The sequence below is a fragment of the Salmo salar genome, chromosome ssa27, assembly GCF_905237065.1.
Source record: "Salmo salar chromosome ssa27, Ssal_v3.1, whole genome shotgun sequence".
Taxonomy (NCBI): domain Eukaryota; kingdom Metazoa; phylum Chordata; class Actinopteri; order Salmoniformes; family Salmonidae; genus Salmo; species Salmo salar.
In genome coordinates this window covers 42,334,303-42,348,807 of record NC_059468.1, presented here as the reverse complement: position 1 = coordinate 42,348,807, position 14,505 = coordinate 42,334,303, and the positions used below count along the sequence as shown (strand labels likewise).

At 41.1% G+C, this 14,505-nt stretch overlaps 1 protein-coding gene across 2 annotated transcripts; it reads right to left on the bottom strand.

Annotated features, from left to right (window-relative positions):
* Positions 1–932: 932 nt before the first annotated feature.
* LOC106589133 (60S ribosomal protein L30) lies at positions 933–4,887 on the bottom strand. Of its 2 annotated transcripts, none has more exons than XM_014178836.2 (5): positions 4,688–4,887; positions 4,526–4,574; positions 3,839–3,984; positions 2,282–2,412; positions 933–1,029 (listed from the first exon to the last, which is right to left on the bottom strand). In XM_014178836.2, the coding sequence occupies exons 2-5, from the start codon at positions 4,544–4,546 to the stop codon at positions 977–979; spliced, it is 351 nt and encodes a 116-aa protein (XP_014034311.1). In that variant the 5' UTR covers positions 4,547–4,574; positions 4,688–4,887; the 3' UTR covers positions 933–976. The 2 variants fall into 2 exon arrangements, with proteins under 2 accessions (XP_014034311.1, XP_014034312.1); XM_014178837.2 differs by having other exon boundaries at positions 4,526–4,570; positions 4,688–4,764.
* Positions 4,888–14,505: the final 9,618 nt, after the last annotated feature.

Below are 14,505 nucleotides of genomic sequence, written 5' to 3'. Positions count from 1 at the left end.
GTGTCATTATAGAATGTAGCTGTATTCTATCCTGTGGCAGTAGGCCGTGTCACTATAGAATGTAGCTGTATTCTATCCTGTGGCAGTAGGCCGTGTCATTATAGAATGTGGCTGTATTCTATCCTGTGGCAGTAGGCCGTGTCATTATAGAATGTAGCTGTATTCTATCCTGTAGGCCGTGTCATTATAGAATGTAGCCGTATTCTATCCTGTAGGCCGTGTCATTATAGAATGTGGCTGTATTCTATCCTGTAGGCCGTGTCATTATAGAATGTGGCTGTATTCTATCCTGTAGGCCGTGTCATTATAGAATGTAGCTCTATTCTATCCTGTAGGCCGTGTCATTATAGAATGTAGCTGTATTCTATCCTGTAGGCCGTGTCATTATAGAATGTAGCTGTATTCTATCCTGTGTCACTGTGGCTGTATTCTATCCTGTAGGCCGTGTCATTATAGAATGTGGCTGTATTCTATCCTGTAGGCCGTGTCATTATAGAATGTGGCTGTATTCTATCCTGTAGGCCGTGTCATTATAGAATGTAGCTCTATTCTATCCTGTAGGCCGTGTCATTATAGAATGTAGCTGTATTCTATCCTGTAGGCCGTGTCATTATAGAATGTGGCTGTATTCTATCCTGTAGGCCGTGTCATTATAGAATGTGGCTGTATTCTATCCTGTGGCAGTAGGCCGTGTCATTATAGAATGTGGCTGTATTCTATCCTGTAGGCCGTGTCATTATAGAATGTGGCTGTATTCTATCCTGTGGCAGTAGGCCGTGTCATTATAGAATGTAGTTGTATTCTATCCTGTAGGCCGTGTCATTATAGAATGTAGTTTTATTCTATCCTGTGGCAGTAGGCCGTATTCTAACAGTCTACTGCAACAGGACAAGTAGCTAAATGTTTGTGCACAGAAAGACAGACCAAAGAAACACCATTTCAACCAAGTTTATTTGTAACATTTAGAGTGAAATGTCTACTTCTCCCCCTGCGGCTGGTCTGGCATACTCCTGATGATGTCAGAATCACCTGTTAACAGACCAATAATACATGAGCATACAAGATCCAATCAACAACAGGTGATATAGGTAAAACCAGGTGTGTAAAGCACTACATTCCTAAAGAAAATTGTATTTTACTCCATACATTTTGAATGCTTAGGACAGGAAAACGGTCTGATTCACACACTTAAAGGGAACTTCCCTCCGGCAGACTCACTAAACATATATGCTTCATTTGTACATTTTTGGAGTGTGCCCCTGGCTATCGGTAAATAGAAAATGTGGTCATCTGCTTTGCTTAATATAAGGAATTTGAAATGATTTACACATATCAAAAGTACAAGTATATTTAAAAACCAATACTTTCAGACTATTACTCAAATAGTATTTTACTGGGCGACTTGAGTCATTTTCTATTAAAGTATCTGTACTTTTTCCACAACTGCTTAAACCTTAAGTTTGGCAGAGTCTAAACCCTGTCTGAGCTATATGGAATTGTTTTAAGGTCATACCAAGGACCATTTTGCAGTTTGATTTAAGACCCCTTGATAGCCAGATCCACATACTTCTGTGGTGTAACTAGCCAGCCCATAAGAGAGCATTGTGGATTTTGTTGACGACTTGATTTCCATGTTGCTACCATCCTTACTCTAAAAAGCCAAAATGAAACAGTTTTATTTAACAGTAAATGACAGGAATGATGGTTATAGTGGATTTTCCCTGTAGTGTTTTTTTTTTTTTTTTGCATCTGACTTTGGGTTTTGTACACCAGAAAATACAATATTTGTGGTTATAGAAAACATTTCACATCGGTTTAGATGGCACAATGACTCTACACTATACTTGTTTTGTCACAAAATGAAATTAGGCAAACTAATAGAATTTTAGCAACCAGGAAATAGTGGAGCAATTTCTGCATAGTGCGTCTTTAACTTGAGGAGAACTAAGGCAGTGTCACCAATGAAGCAGGAAGTAACTGACGGGAGCAGAACGCCCAGTCAGTTCAGATGCACCATTGGATGTTTAGCACGTGAATCACTAGCGCTGGTCAGACCACCATATATCCAATTGGTGAGCAACAGTGCAAGACAAAAAGATCTACACATTCGTGAAAAACGATTAAATCAAACATATTCATGTGAAAGTAGAGCAGTTTGATAAGGTTGTTTACCATCTTTTGAAAACGATAAAGAAAAATACGCATCAAACTGCTCACTACTAAAGGATTGTCCACAGAATGGGCGTGGTAAACAGGACATGCAGTCTGATTGGACACCTACCGGGGTCGATGATAGCCAGTGTGCACACCCGGAAGTACTTTCCGCAGGCCGTGCCCAGCTCGATGTTGTTCCCACTGTAGTGATGGACGCCAGTCTTGGCCAACATGGCATAGTACTCCACTTCAGACTTCCTGAGGACGGACAAATACCTTTTAGCAAAGTATGACCACAGGTGGGTAGGTAGGTGTGTGTGTGTGTATATATATATGATGTGTATTCATAAAATCGGATTCCATTGCAAAACCCTTTGCAAGGGGAACTGTTAAAAACCTTTTACTCCGGGGACTTACATGAATTCGTCCAACAGCAACTGTAGTTTCCATTTGGTGTAAACAGTTTCCATCGCAAAATGTTGAGTAACAGAATCCGACTAATGAAAACAATGCCACTTAATATAATGTTTTCATATCCTACATTACTCATCCCCCCCCCTCCGAGTGGCGCAGCGGTATATGGCACTGCATGTCAGTGCTAGAGGCGTCACTACAGACCCTGGTTCGATTCCGGGCTGAATCACAACCGGCTGATAGGGTTGCGCACATTTGGCCCAGCATCGTCCGGGTTTGGCCGTCATTGTAAAATAAGAATTTGTTCTTAACTGACTTGTCTAGTTAAATAAAGGTACAAAAAGGCTAGGTTGTTTTCTCAAAGTGTCTGATTGCTGAATGACCAACTGCAGGTGCAGCCAGTAACACAATCAGCCCTCATTTGAATGTTCCTCCTGTTCTTACACACCTGCAAGCAGACCAATACAGGTGTGCCTTTGTAGGAGGAGTACAGAAAAATGAATTACCCATAACAACACTTGATATGCTTATTTTTGGTTAATTCAATGTGACTTGTTCGATATCTATTTGAAACACTTATGGAAGTAGAAATTGAAGTATTCCTAGGATTACCCCATCACACCAAGCCTAACTTCTGGGCTGCTTTGAAAACGCATTCAAATGGTCCCAGACACTATGGTGGATGAGGGCCCTGATGTGTATTCATTAAATCGGATTCCGTTGCAAGACTCGATGTCTATGTTAAAACCCTTTGCAACGGGAACTGTTAAAAACCTTTTACTCCAGGGACTTACATGAATTCGTCCAACAGCAACTGTAGTTTCCATTTGGTGTAAACAGTTTCCGGTGCAAAAATGTTTAGTAACAGAATCCGACTAATGAAAACAATGCCACTTTATATAATGTTTACTTACCCTACATTACTCATCTCGTATGTATATACACTGTACTCTATACCATCTACTGCATCTTGCCTATGCTGTTCGGCCATCACTCATTTATATATTTGTATGCACATATTCGTATTCATTCCTTTACACTTGTGTGTACAAGGTAGTTGTGAAATTGTTAAGTTATATTACTTGTTAGATATTACTGCAAGGTCAGAACTAGAAGCACAAGCATTTCACTACACTCGCATTAACATCTGCTAACCATGTGTATGTGACTAGTACAGGCTAGTACAGTAAACTTTAGCTCACCAAAGTTTGCGTGAAGTGTATTATTGATCGTTTTAAGTAATACTGCTCCATAATTGTGATGTAGTTACCTGAGGGCAGGTGTGTTGTTGGCCAGGATGACCAGCTTGGCTTTACCCTGGCGGATCATCTTCTGGGACTGCTTGTATCCCAGAACATATTTACCGCTTTTCATCACCAGCTGGAGACGGGAGTTGATGGACTCCAGGGACTTTTTCTGTCATGTGAAGAAACATGTCAACTATGAATATATCCCACATCCAGTGAACCAAACATGATACGGTCGGTCTTCTAATTGAGATACATGTGATTTCAGTGTATATAACATGCTAGTTTATTTCATCTGTTTGGCTGATTACCAACCAGCCAGCAGAGTAACTTTAACTAATTACACACCAACATGGTGTTGAAGAACAGCTGTTAATTAACTAAGTGGATTTAATCAGACATATTAAACGATAACAGTACTGTTACATCGCGTTTCTCGATAAAACCAACACAAAATACCCCCCCCCCCCCAAAAAAAAATGCTGTCATTGAAATGGCCGTTTGGCTGATGAATTAAACGTTAACTAGTCGGTAGAGTTAGCTATATGGCTAGATGAAACAAGTTGGTCAAAACTAAAAGCTAGACACGTCCTGGGAATTAGAAAAGTGTATGTCGGGTTAAGTTGAACATATGTCGGGTTAACATAAGGCAGTTAGCTCAACATGTGATGGTTTAGCCCAGATAGCACCACGCGTTCAGCGCGACTCACCGTCTTCTTAGCGGCAACCATCGCTGTGATTTACTCCGTTCTGGTCTTTCTGAACAAAATGTGACAAATGGACAATCTTACGTTAGTAATTAACCGAGTGATGTGCACCAAAATGGCGTAAATACATTCATTTTTAAAGATTAAACACAGAGCTCAACTTACAAGTACGTCGCTCCAATATGGCCTGGGAAAGAAAGGAAGTCCCAGCGTGCTTTGCGGCCGGTTGGGGGTGACCATGCGGTACCGCCCGGGGCGGGGCGGCGCGGATCCGCTGATCTGGGGCGAATGGGTACTACATAAAACCGGTGTGCGCCGGTTTCAGGTGATTTGGAGATCAGATCCGGTACACAGCGGCAATTCCCAACCCGAGCATGTTATCGCGAGAAAGCAAAGGTCAATACGCTACAGATCTAGAAACAGCTTTTATAATGGAAAGTGTTAATTTACCAACTAGAGGACAAACACAGAACTGATCCTTGGTCTGTTTTTAAGAGTCTGCTGTTTGTGTCATAATAAATGGCACAGAAGGAAGAGAAAGGTCCACCTCGGCGGATAATATCTCTCTCTCAATGAGTTTGTCGAATTATATCAACAACAAAAATGACTGGGTTATTTTCTACGTGAGGTTTATTTGATGGAATAGAAGTTTCGTAATGCTGAAGTTGATAAGAGTGATACTGATATAAGTAGACCACGTCACTTCCCGGAAACTTTATATCGGAGTTGTCTCGACATGGCTATGCATATTCATGAGGGTAGTCGCATCTCTCTCTGCATTGACATCATCAACCTTTATCGATTATTTTAAAAAGTATTATTTCAATAATATTTAGCCCTATCATGTGCGGCACAGTCCCGCATCTTGTCCCAAACAATCACGTCCCAAATTTTATCAACAAATTTAAACACAACAAAACAAGTTGATTTGTCCCGTATTTCAGTCAGACATTCCCGACTGGTCTCTTGCAATCACATTGAGCTTATGAAAAGAGTTATAGACTATCATAAGGGATGTGGAAGAGGAAGCCCCTGGTGATGTTGAACACTTGAGTTCTGATATTTTGCAGAGCACAAGAGGAGATGTAGGTCAATAGGCCGATCCTCAACTAACCCTATTTCTCACATCTTTTCGGGCTGAATTTGGAGAGGACAGTGAGGCCTAACAACTTACAAACCACGTGCTGCTGATTAAGAGCTACAACAGTAACTACATAGCCGTATTAGACTGAAAGGTAAGTAACTACATAGCCGTATTAGACTGAAAGGTAAGTAACTACATAGCCGTATTAGACTGAAAGGTAAGTAACTACATAGCCGAATTAGACTGAAAGGTAAGTAACTACATAGCCGTATTAGACTGAAAGGTAAGTAACTACATAGCCGTATTAGACTGAAAGGTAAGTAACTACATAGCCGAATTAGACTGAAAGGTAATTTCTTCAAACTTGAGGCTCTCCATCCTCATTATTTGCTCACCATATTGGCTGCTACTCCACTCAATCCTGTTTTAAAAGTCTCCCATCCTAACTGATTTACATTACCTGAGACCAACCAGAAAAGTTTCCTCGGCCAAATATTACCAGATTTCCACCAAATTTTGCTTGAGGGAAAAAAAGAGTAGGAGTTGTGATTGAATTGTTCATTGGGTGCGGTGGACTTCAGGGGTGCAGTGCTGTCTCCCAGGGCGTCGGTCCGCCACATCTCACAATGGTGCTCATTTAGTAAAGTTAGATCAAAGCTGAATCAATTTCATGGAAGATCACAATGATTAATTAGTATTCTACATAACTACAGTGCATTCAGAAAGTATTCAGACCCCTTCACTTTTTCCTAGTTTTGTTACGTTACAGGCTTATTCTAAAATGGATTGAAAAACTATTTTTCCTCACCATTCTACACACAATACCCCACAATGACAAAACGATAACATTTTTATTTTTTGCACATTTATAAAATATATATATAGGAGATATATATATATATAGGAGAGTCTGACATTCGGAAAGTATCAGATCCTTTCCTTTTTCCACATTTTGTTACATTACAGCCTTATTTTAAAGTGGATTTTTTATAAACGAATTAATCTGCATACAACACCCCATAATGACATAGCAAAAAACATTTTTTTATACATTTTTGCAAATGTATAAAAATAACTAAACAGAAATACCTTATTTACATAAGTATTCAGACCCTTTGGTATGAGACTCTAAATTGAGTTCAGGTGCATCCTGTTTCCATTGATCATCCTTGAGATGTTTCTACAACTTGATTGGAGTCCACCTGTGGTAAATTCAACTGATTGGACATGATTTGGAAAGGCACACACCTGTCTATAAGGTCCCACAGTTGACAGTGCATGTCAGAGCAAAAACCAAGCCATGAGGTCGAAGGAATTGTCCCTCCAGCGCTGAGACAGAAATGTGTCGAGGCACAGATCTGGGGAAGGGTACTAAAACATTTCTGCAGCATTGAAGGTACCCAAGAACACAGTGGTCTCCATTATTCTTAAATGGAAGAAGTTTGGAACCACCAAGACTCTTCCTAGAGCTGGCCGCCCGGCCAAACTGAGCAATCGGGGGAGAAGGGCCTTGGTCAGGGAGGTGACCACGAACCTGATGGTCACTCTGACAGAGCTCCAGAGTTCCTCTGTGAAGATGGGAGAACCTTCCAGAAGGACAACGATCTCTGCAGCACTCCACCAATCAGGCCTTATTGGTAGAGTGGCCAGACGGAAGACACTTCTCAGTAAAAGGCACATGACAGCCCACTTGTAGTTTGCCAAAAAGCACCTAAAGAACTATCAGACCATGAGAAACAAGATTCTCTGGTCTGATGAAACCAAGATTGAACTCTTTTGGCCTGATTGCCAAGCGTCACGTCTGGAGGATACCTGGCACCATCCCCTACGGTGAAGCATGGTGGTGGCAGCATCATGCTGTGGGGATGTTTTTCAGCAGCAGGGACTGGGAGACTAGTCAGGATCGATGGAAAGATGAACGGAGCAAAGTACAGAGATCATTGATGAAAACCTGCTCCAGAGCGCTGAGGACCTCAGACTGGGGCGAAGGTTCACCTTCCAACAGGACAACGACCCTAAACACACAGCCAAGACAACGCAGGAGTGGCTTCGGGACAAGTCTCTGAATGTCCTTGAGTGGCCCAGCCAGAACCCAGATTTGAACCTGATCGAATATCTCTGGAGAGACCTGAAAATAGCTGTGCAGCAATGCTCCCCATCCAACCTGACAGCTTGAGAGGATCTACAGAGAAGAATGAGAGAAACTCCCCAAATACAGGTGTGCCAAGCTTGTAGCGTCATACCCAAGAAGACTCGTGGCTGTAATCGCTGCCAAAGGTGCTTCAACAAAGTACTGAGTAAAAGGTCTGAATACTTATGCAAATGTGATATTTCCCATTTTTAATACATTTGCAAAAAATTTAAAAAAAAAAAGTTTTTGCTTTGTCATTATGGGGTATTGTGATGTCATTATGGGGTATTGTGATGTCATTATGGGGTATTGTGATGTCATTATGGGGTATTGTGATGTCATTATGGGGTATTGTGTGTAGATTGATGAAAAGAAAGAACAATTTCATAAATGTAGAATAAGGCTGTAACATAATGTGGAAAAAGTAAAGGTTCTGAATAATTTTCGAAGGTACTATCTAATTATAGGCAAGTTGACTAACAAAAAAATAATAGCATCGTATAACGTTACTGTTACACCAAAAACACCACCTAATTTCTCAAGAGATTTTAGGATGGTTAGATGAATAGGATGGTTAGCTGAATAGGATGGTTAGATGAATAGGATGGTTAGATGAATAGGATGGTTAGATGAATAGATTTTAGGATGGTTAGCTGAATAGTTCTAAAAAAATTATCATACTCAACAGCGCACGCCACTAGGCAAAATGTGCTTAAGGCTATATAGCTAGTTAATACCATCTGCTCTAACCTGCTCACTAACAGTAATTCAAGAAGATTTACATCCATATTCCAATGAGACTGATTGAGATCAAATGATTTGCATGTAGATGCAGTTTGGACATTTCACTGGTAAGGGACTACATTATTTCAAATGAGGGATCTCTCTGAAATGAAAATGGATGGCCCTCCCTTCAGTAAAATATATTTTTACCATACCTGAAAAAAAAAAAAACTAGTGACCCTCCCCTCTACCCAAAATAATAATCAAAACAAAGTGAATATCAGAGAACATTCCACCATTTACCCTCACGTCTAGGGCAGACCAGAGTAGTTTTATAAACTGTTCTTCATTTTGTAAACATTACATGGCAAAGTAGCCAGAAGGTTGTGGATTCGCAATCCACCGCAGACAAGGGTGTGTGAAAAGATAACCATTATAATAAAAGCACTGCATGAATCTATCATCTTATTTGAGAAAAGGTGTTGTTACACGTGGTCTGCCACTGCGAGGACGATCAGCTGTCCGTCCTGTCTCCCTGTAGCACTGTCTTAGGCGTCTCACAGTACGAACATTGCAATTTATTGCCCTGGCCACATCTGTAGTCCTCATGCCTCCTTGCAGCATGCCTAAAGCACGTTCACACAGATGAGCAGGGACCCTGGGCATCTTTCTTTTGGTGTTTTTCAGAGTCAGTAGAAAGGCCTCTTTAGTGTCCTAAGTTTTCATAACTGTGACCTTAATTGCCTACCGTCTGTAAGCTGTTAGTGCCTTAAACAATTAATGAACATGCACCTGTGGAATGGTTGTTATGATTCATTGAACAAGCATGGGAAACAGAGTTTAAACCCTTTACAATGAAGATCTGTGAAGTTATTTGGATTTTTATTAATTATCTTTGAAAGACAGGGTCCTGAAAAAGGGACGTTTCTTTTTGTTGCTGAGTTTAGATGCGTGTTGACTGGTTAGGACATGGTAATATAAGAGCATATGCTAGGCTAAATTACCAAACTAGTCATGCATAGCTCACCACATGATCCTCAAACATGATAGTGAAAGAATCCAACATCAGGCTACTTTTCAAGGAAAGTAATTTGTCTCCTATAGAAGGTTGTAGCGTAGCCTCCATAATAATCAGAGACACAAACTAAAGATATCCCATATGCATCGATCACGTTTTCCCCCGGCATTTTACAGCTTTTTTCTAGCATAAAGCATTGTGTACTACAGCGTTGCTATAGATCGCTTTATAGAAATCAGGTCCAATTATTTAACAAAAAACCCACAATACCCTCCACGTGCCCCCTCACTTCGAGCCCTGGTTTTAATTTAACACATCAAATCAAATGTATTTATATAGCCCTTCTTACATCAGCTGATGTCACAAAGTGCTGTACAGAAACCCAGCCTAAAACCCCAAACAGCAAGCAATGCAGGTGTAGAAGCACGGTGGCTAGGAAAAACTCCCTAGAAAGGCCAAAACCTAGGAAGAAACCTAGAGAGGAACCAGGCTATGAGGGGTGGGCCAGTCCTCTTCTGGCTGTGCCGGGTGGAGATTATAACAGAACATGGCCTAGATGTTCAAATGTTCATAAATGACCAGCATGGGTCAAATAATAATAATCATAGTAGTTGTCGAGGGTGCAACAAGTCAGTAACACAAGAGTAAGTGTCAGTTGGCTTTTTCATAGCCGATCTTTGAGAGTATCTCTACCTCTAACACATCAAGCTCTTCACTGACACGGAGATATTTAAGGAGTGTATGGTAACTAGGATTGAATAGCAGTGCCGGGGTTACTGAGATTTCCCACTCAAACCCACTCCTTTTTCCAGGAATAAATAACTGAGAAACCGGTAAATTATAATACATTATTTATATGAACAGCATGATGTAATATGGAACTGTTAAATGATATGCAATGTCTAAATCTGGCTTCTCTTTGGCCTTCTCTCTGCTATCTGCATGATCAATCATCAACGCTCAGGGATGGGACAGACAGTGCATTTCAGTACGGAGTGCAGTTCACAATGCATGTAGACCCATCATCTCATCATGGTTACATTTTTCTTGTGACAGGTTGTCGCAACACAATCTCACACTCAATTTGTGTACATATGTACAAAAAGTATTTCAGTAGATTCCGTGAGTTTTGTGCGGCTTTAATTCGTAGGAAAATGTAATTATTGGGGGCAAACTTCGGAACAAACTTTTGAAAGTTATTAGAGCAATGCATGATGGGCAATGGTGTTCTACACTTCCTTTTGTGTCACATTTATTTATATAAAAAACAAAAACAGGTTGTCACCGAAATAATTATAATAGTAGCCTGTATATAGTCTCATTACTAACCTGTTCCCCTGTATATAGCCTCATTACTAACCGGTACCCCCTGTATATAGCCTCATTACTAACCTGTTCCCCTGTATATAGCCTCATTACTAACCTGTATATAGCCTCATTACTAACCTGTTCCCCTGTATATAGCCTCATTACTAACCTGTACCCCCTGTATATAGCCTCATTACTAACCTGTATATAGCCTCATTACTAACCTGTTCCCCTGTATATAGCCTCATTACTAACCTGTTCCCCTGTATATAGCCTCATTACTAACCTGTATATAGCCTCATTACTAACCTGTTCCCCTGTATATAGCCTCATTACTAACCTGTACCCCCTGTATATAGCCTCATTACTAACCTGTACCCCCTGTATATAGCCTCATTACTAACCTGTACCCCTGTATATAGCCTCATTACTAACCGGTACCCCTGTATATAGCCTCATTACTAACCTGTTCCCCTGTATATAGCCTCATTACTAACCTGTTCCCCTGTATATAGCCTCATTACTAACCTGTTCCCCTGTATATAGCCTCATTACTAACCTGTATATAGCCTCATTACTAACCTGTATATAGCCTCATTACTAACCTGTATATAGCCTCATTACTAACCTGTTCCCCTGTATATAGCCTCATTACTAACCTGTATATAGCCTCATTACTAACCTGTACCCCCTGTTTATAGCCTCATTACTAACCTGTACCCCTGTATATAGCCTCATTACTAACCTGTATATAGCCTCATTACTAACCTGTTCCCCTGTATATAGCCTCATTACTAACCTGTTCCCCTGTATATAGCCTCATTACTAACCTGTTCCCCTGTATATAGCCTCATTACTAACCTGTTCCCCTGTATATAGCCTCATTACTAACCTGTATATAGCCTCATTACTAACCTGTATATAGCCTCATTACTAACCTGTATATAGCCTCATTACTAACCTGTTCCCCTGTATATAGCCTCATTACTAACCTGTTCCCCTGTATATAGCCTCATTACTAACCTGTATATAGCCTCATTACTAACCTGTTCCCCTGTATATAGCCTCATTACTAACCTGTTCCCCTGTATATAGCCTCATTACTAACCTGTACCCCTGTATATAGCCTCATTACTAACCTGTACCCCTGTATATAGCCTCATTACTAATCTGTTCCCCTGTATATAGCCTCATTACTAACCTGTACCCCTGTATATAGCCTCATTACTAACCTGTATATAGCCTCATTACTAACCTGTTCCCCTGTATATAGCCTCATTACTAACCTGTACCCCCTGTATATAGCCTCATTACTAACCGGTACCCCCTGTATATAGTCTCATTACTAACCTGTTCCCCTGTATATAGTCTCATTACTAACCTGTTCCCCTGTATATAGCCTCATTACTAACCTGTTCCCCCTGTATATAGCCTCATTACTAACCTGTTCCCCTGTATATAGCCTCATTACTAACCTGTTCCCCTGTATATAGCCTCATTACTAACCTGTACCCCTGTATATAGTCTCATTACTAACCTGTACCCCTGTATATAGCCTCATTACTAACCTGTTCCCCTGTATATAGCCTCATTACTAACCTGTTCCCCTGTATATAGCCTCATTACTAACCGGTACCCCCTGTATATAGCCTCATTACTAACCTGTTCCCCCTGTATATAGTCTCATTACTAACCTGTTCCCCCCTGTATATAGCCTCATTACTAACCGGTACCCCCTGTATATAGCCTCATTACTAACCGGTACCCCCTGTATATAGCCTCATTACTAACCTGTACCCCCTGTATATAGCCTCATTACTAACCTGTTCCCCTTTATATAGCCTCATTACTAACCTGTACCCCTGTATATAGCCTCATTACTAACCGGTACCCCCTGTATATAGCCTCATTACTAACCTGTACCCCTGTATATAGCCTCATTACTAACCGGTGCCCCCTGTATATAGCCTCATTACTAACCTGTACCCCTGTATATAGCCTCATTACTAACCGGTACCCACCGGTATATAGCCTCATTAATAACCAGTTCCCCTGTATATAGCCTCATTACTAACCTGTTCCCCCTGTATATAGCCTCATTACTAACCGGTACCCCCTGTATATAGCCTCATTACAAACCTGTTCCCCCTGTATATAGCCTCATTACTAACCTGTTCCCCTGTATATAGCCTCATTACTAACCTGTACCCCCTGTATATAGCCTCATTACTAACCTGTTCCCCTGTATATAGCCTCATTACTAACCTGTACCCCTGTATATAGCCTCATTACTAACCTGTTCCCCTGTATATAGCCTCATTACTAACCTGTTCCCCTGTATATAGCCTCATTACTAACCTGTACCCCTGTATATAGCCTCATTACTAACCTGTTCCCCTGTATATAGCCTCATTACTAACCTGTACCCCTGTATATAGCCTCATTACTAACCTGTACCCCCTGTATATAGCCTCATTACTAACCTGTTCCCCTGTATATAGCCTCATTACTAACCTGTTCCCCTGTATATAGCCTCATTACTAACCGGTGCCCCCCCTGTATATAGCCTCATTACTAACCTGTTCCCCTGTATATAGCCTCATTACTAACCTGTTCCCCTGTATATAGTCTCATTACTAACCTGTACCCCTGTATATAGCCTCATTACTAACCTGTACCCCTGTATATAGCCTCATTACTAACCTGTTCCCCTGTATATAGCCTCATTACTAACCTGTTCCCCTGTATATAGTCTCATTACTAACCTGTACCCCTGTATATAGCCTCATTACTAACCTGTACCCCTGTATATAGCCTCATTACTAACCTGTTCCCCTGTATATAGCCTCATTACTAACCTGTACCCCCTGTATATAGCCTCATTACTAACCTGTACCCCTGTATATAGCCTCATTACTAACCTGTACCCCCCTGTATATAGCCTCATTACTAACCTGTACCCCCTGTATATAGCCTCATTACTAACCTGTACCCCTGTATATAGCCTCATTACTAACCTGTACCCCCTGTATATAGCCTCATTACTAACCGGTACCCCCTGTATATAGCCTCATTACTAACCGGTACCCCCTGTATATAGCCTCATTACTAACCTGTACCCCTGTATATAGCCTCATTACTAACCTGTACCCCCTGTATATAGCCTCATTACTAACCTGTACCCCCTGTATATAGCCTCATTACTAACCGGTACCCCCTGTATATAGCCTCATTACTAACCTGTACCCCCTGTATATAGCCTCATTACTAACCGGTGCCCCCCTGTATATAGTCTCATTACTAACCTGTTCCCCTGTATATAGCCTCATTACTAACCGGTGCCCCCCTGTATATAGTCTCATTACTAACCTGTTCCCCTGTATATAGCCTCATTACTAACCTGTACCCCCTGTATATAGCCTCATTACTAACCGGTACCCCCTGTATATAGCCTCATTACTAACCTGTACCCCCTGTATATAGCCTCATTACTAACCTGTACCCCCTGTATATAGCCTCATTACTAACCGGTACCCCCTGTATATAGCCTCATTACTAACCGGTACCCCCTGTATATAGCCTCATTACTAACCTGTACCCCCTGTATATAGCCTCATTACTAACCGGTACCCCCTGTATATAGCCTCATTACTAACCGGTACCCCCTGTATATAGCCTCATTACTAACCGGTACCCCCTGTATATAGCCTCATTACTAA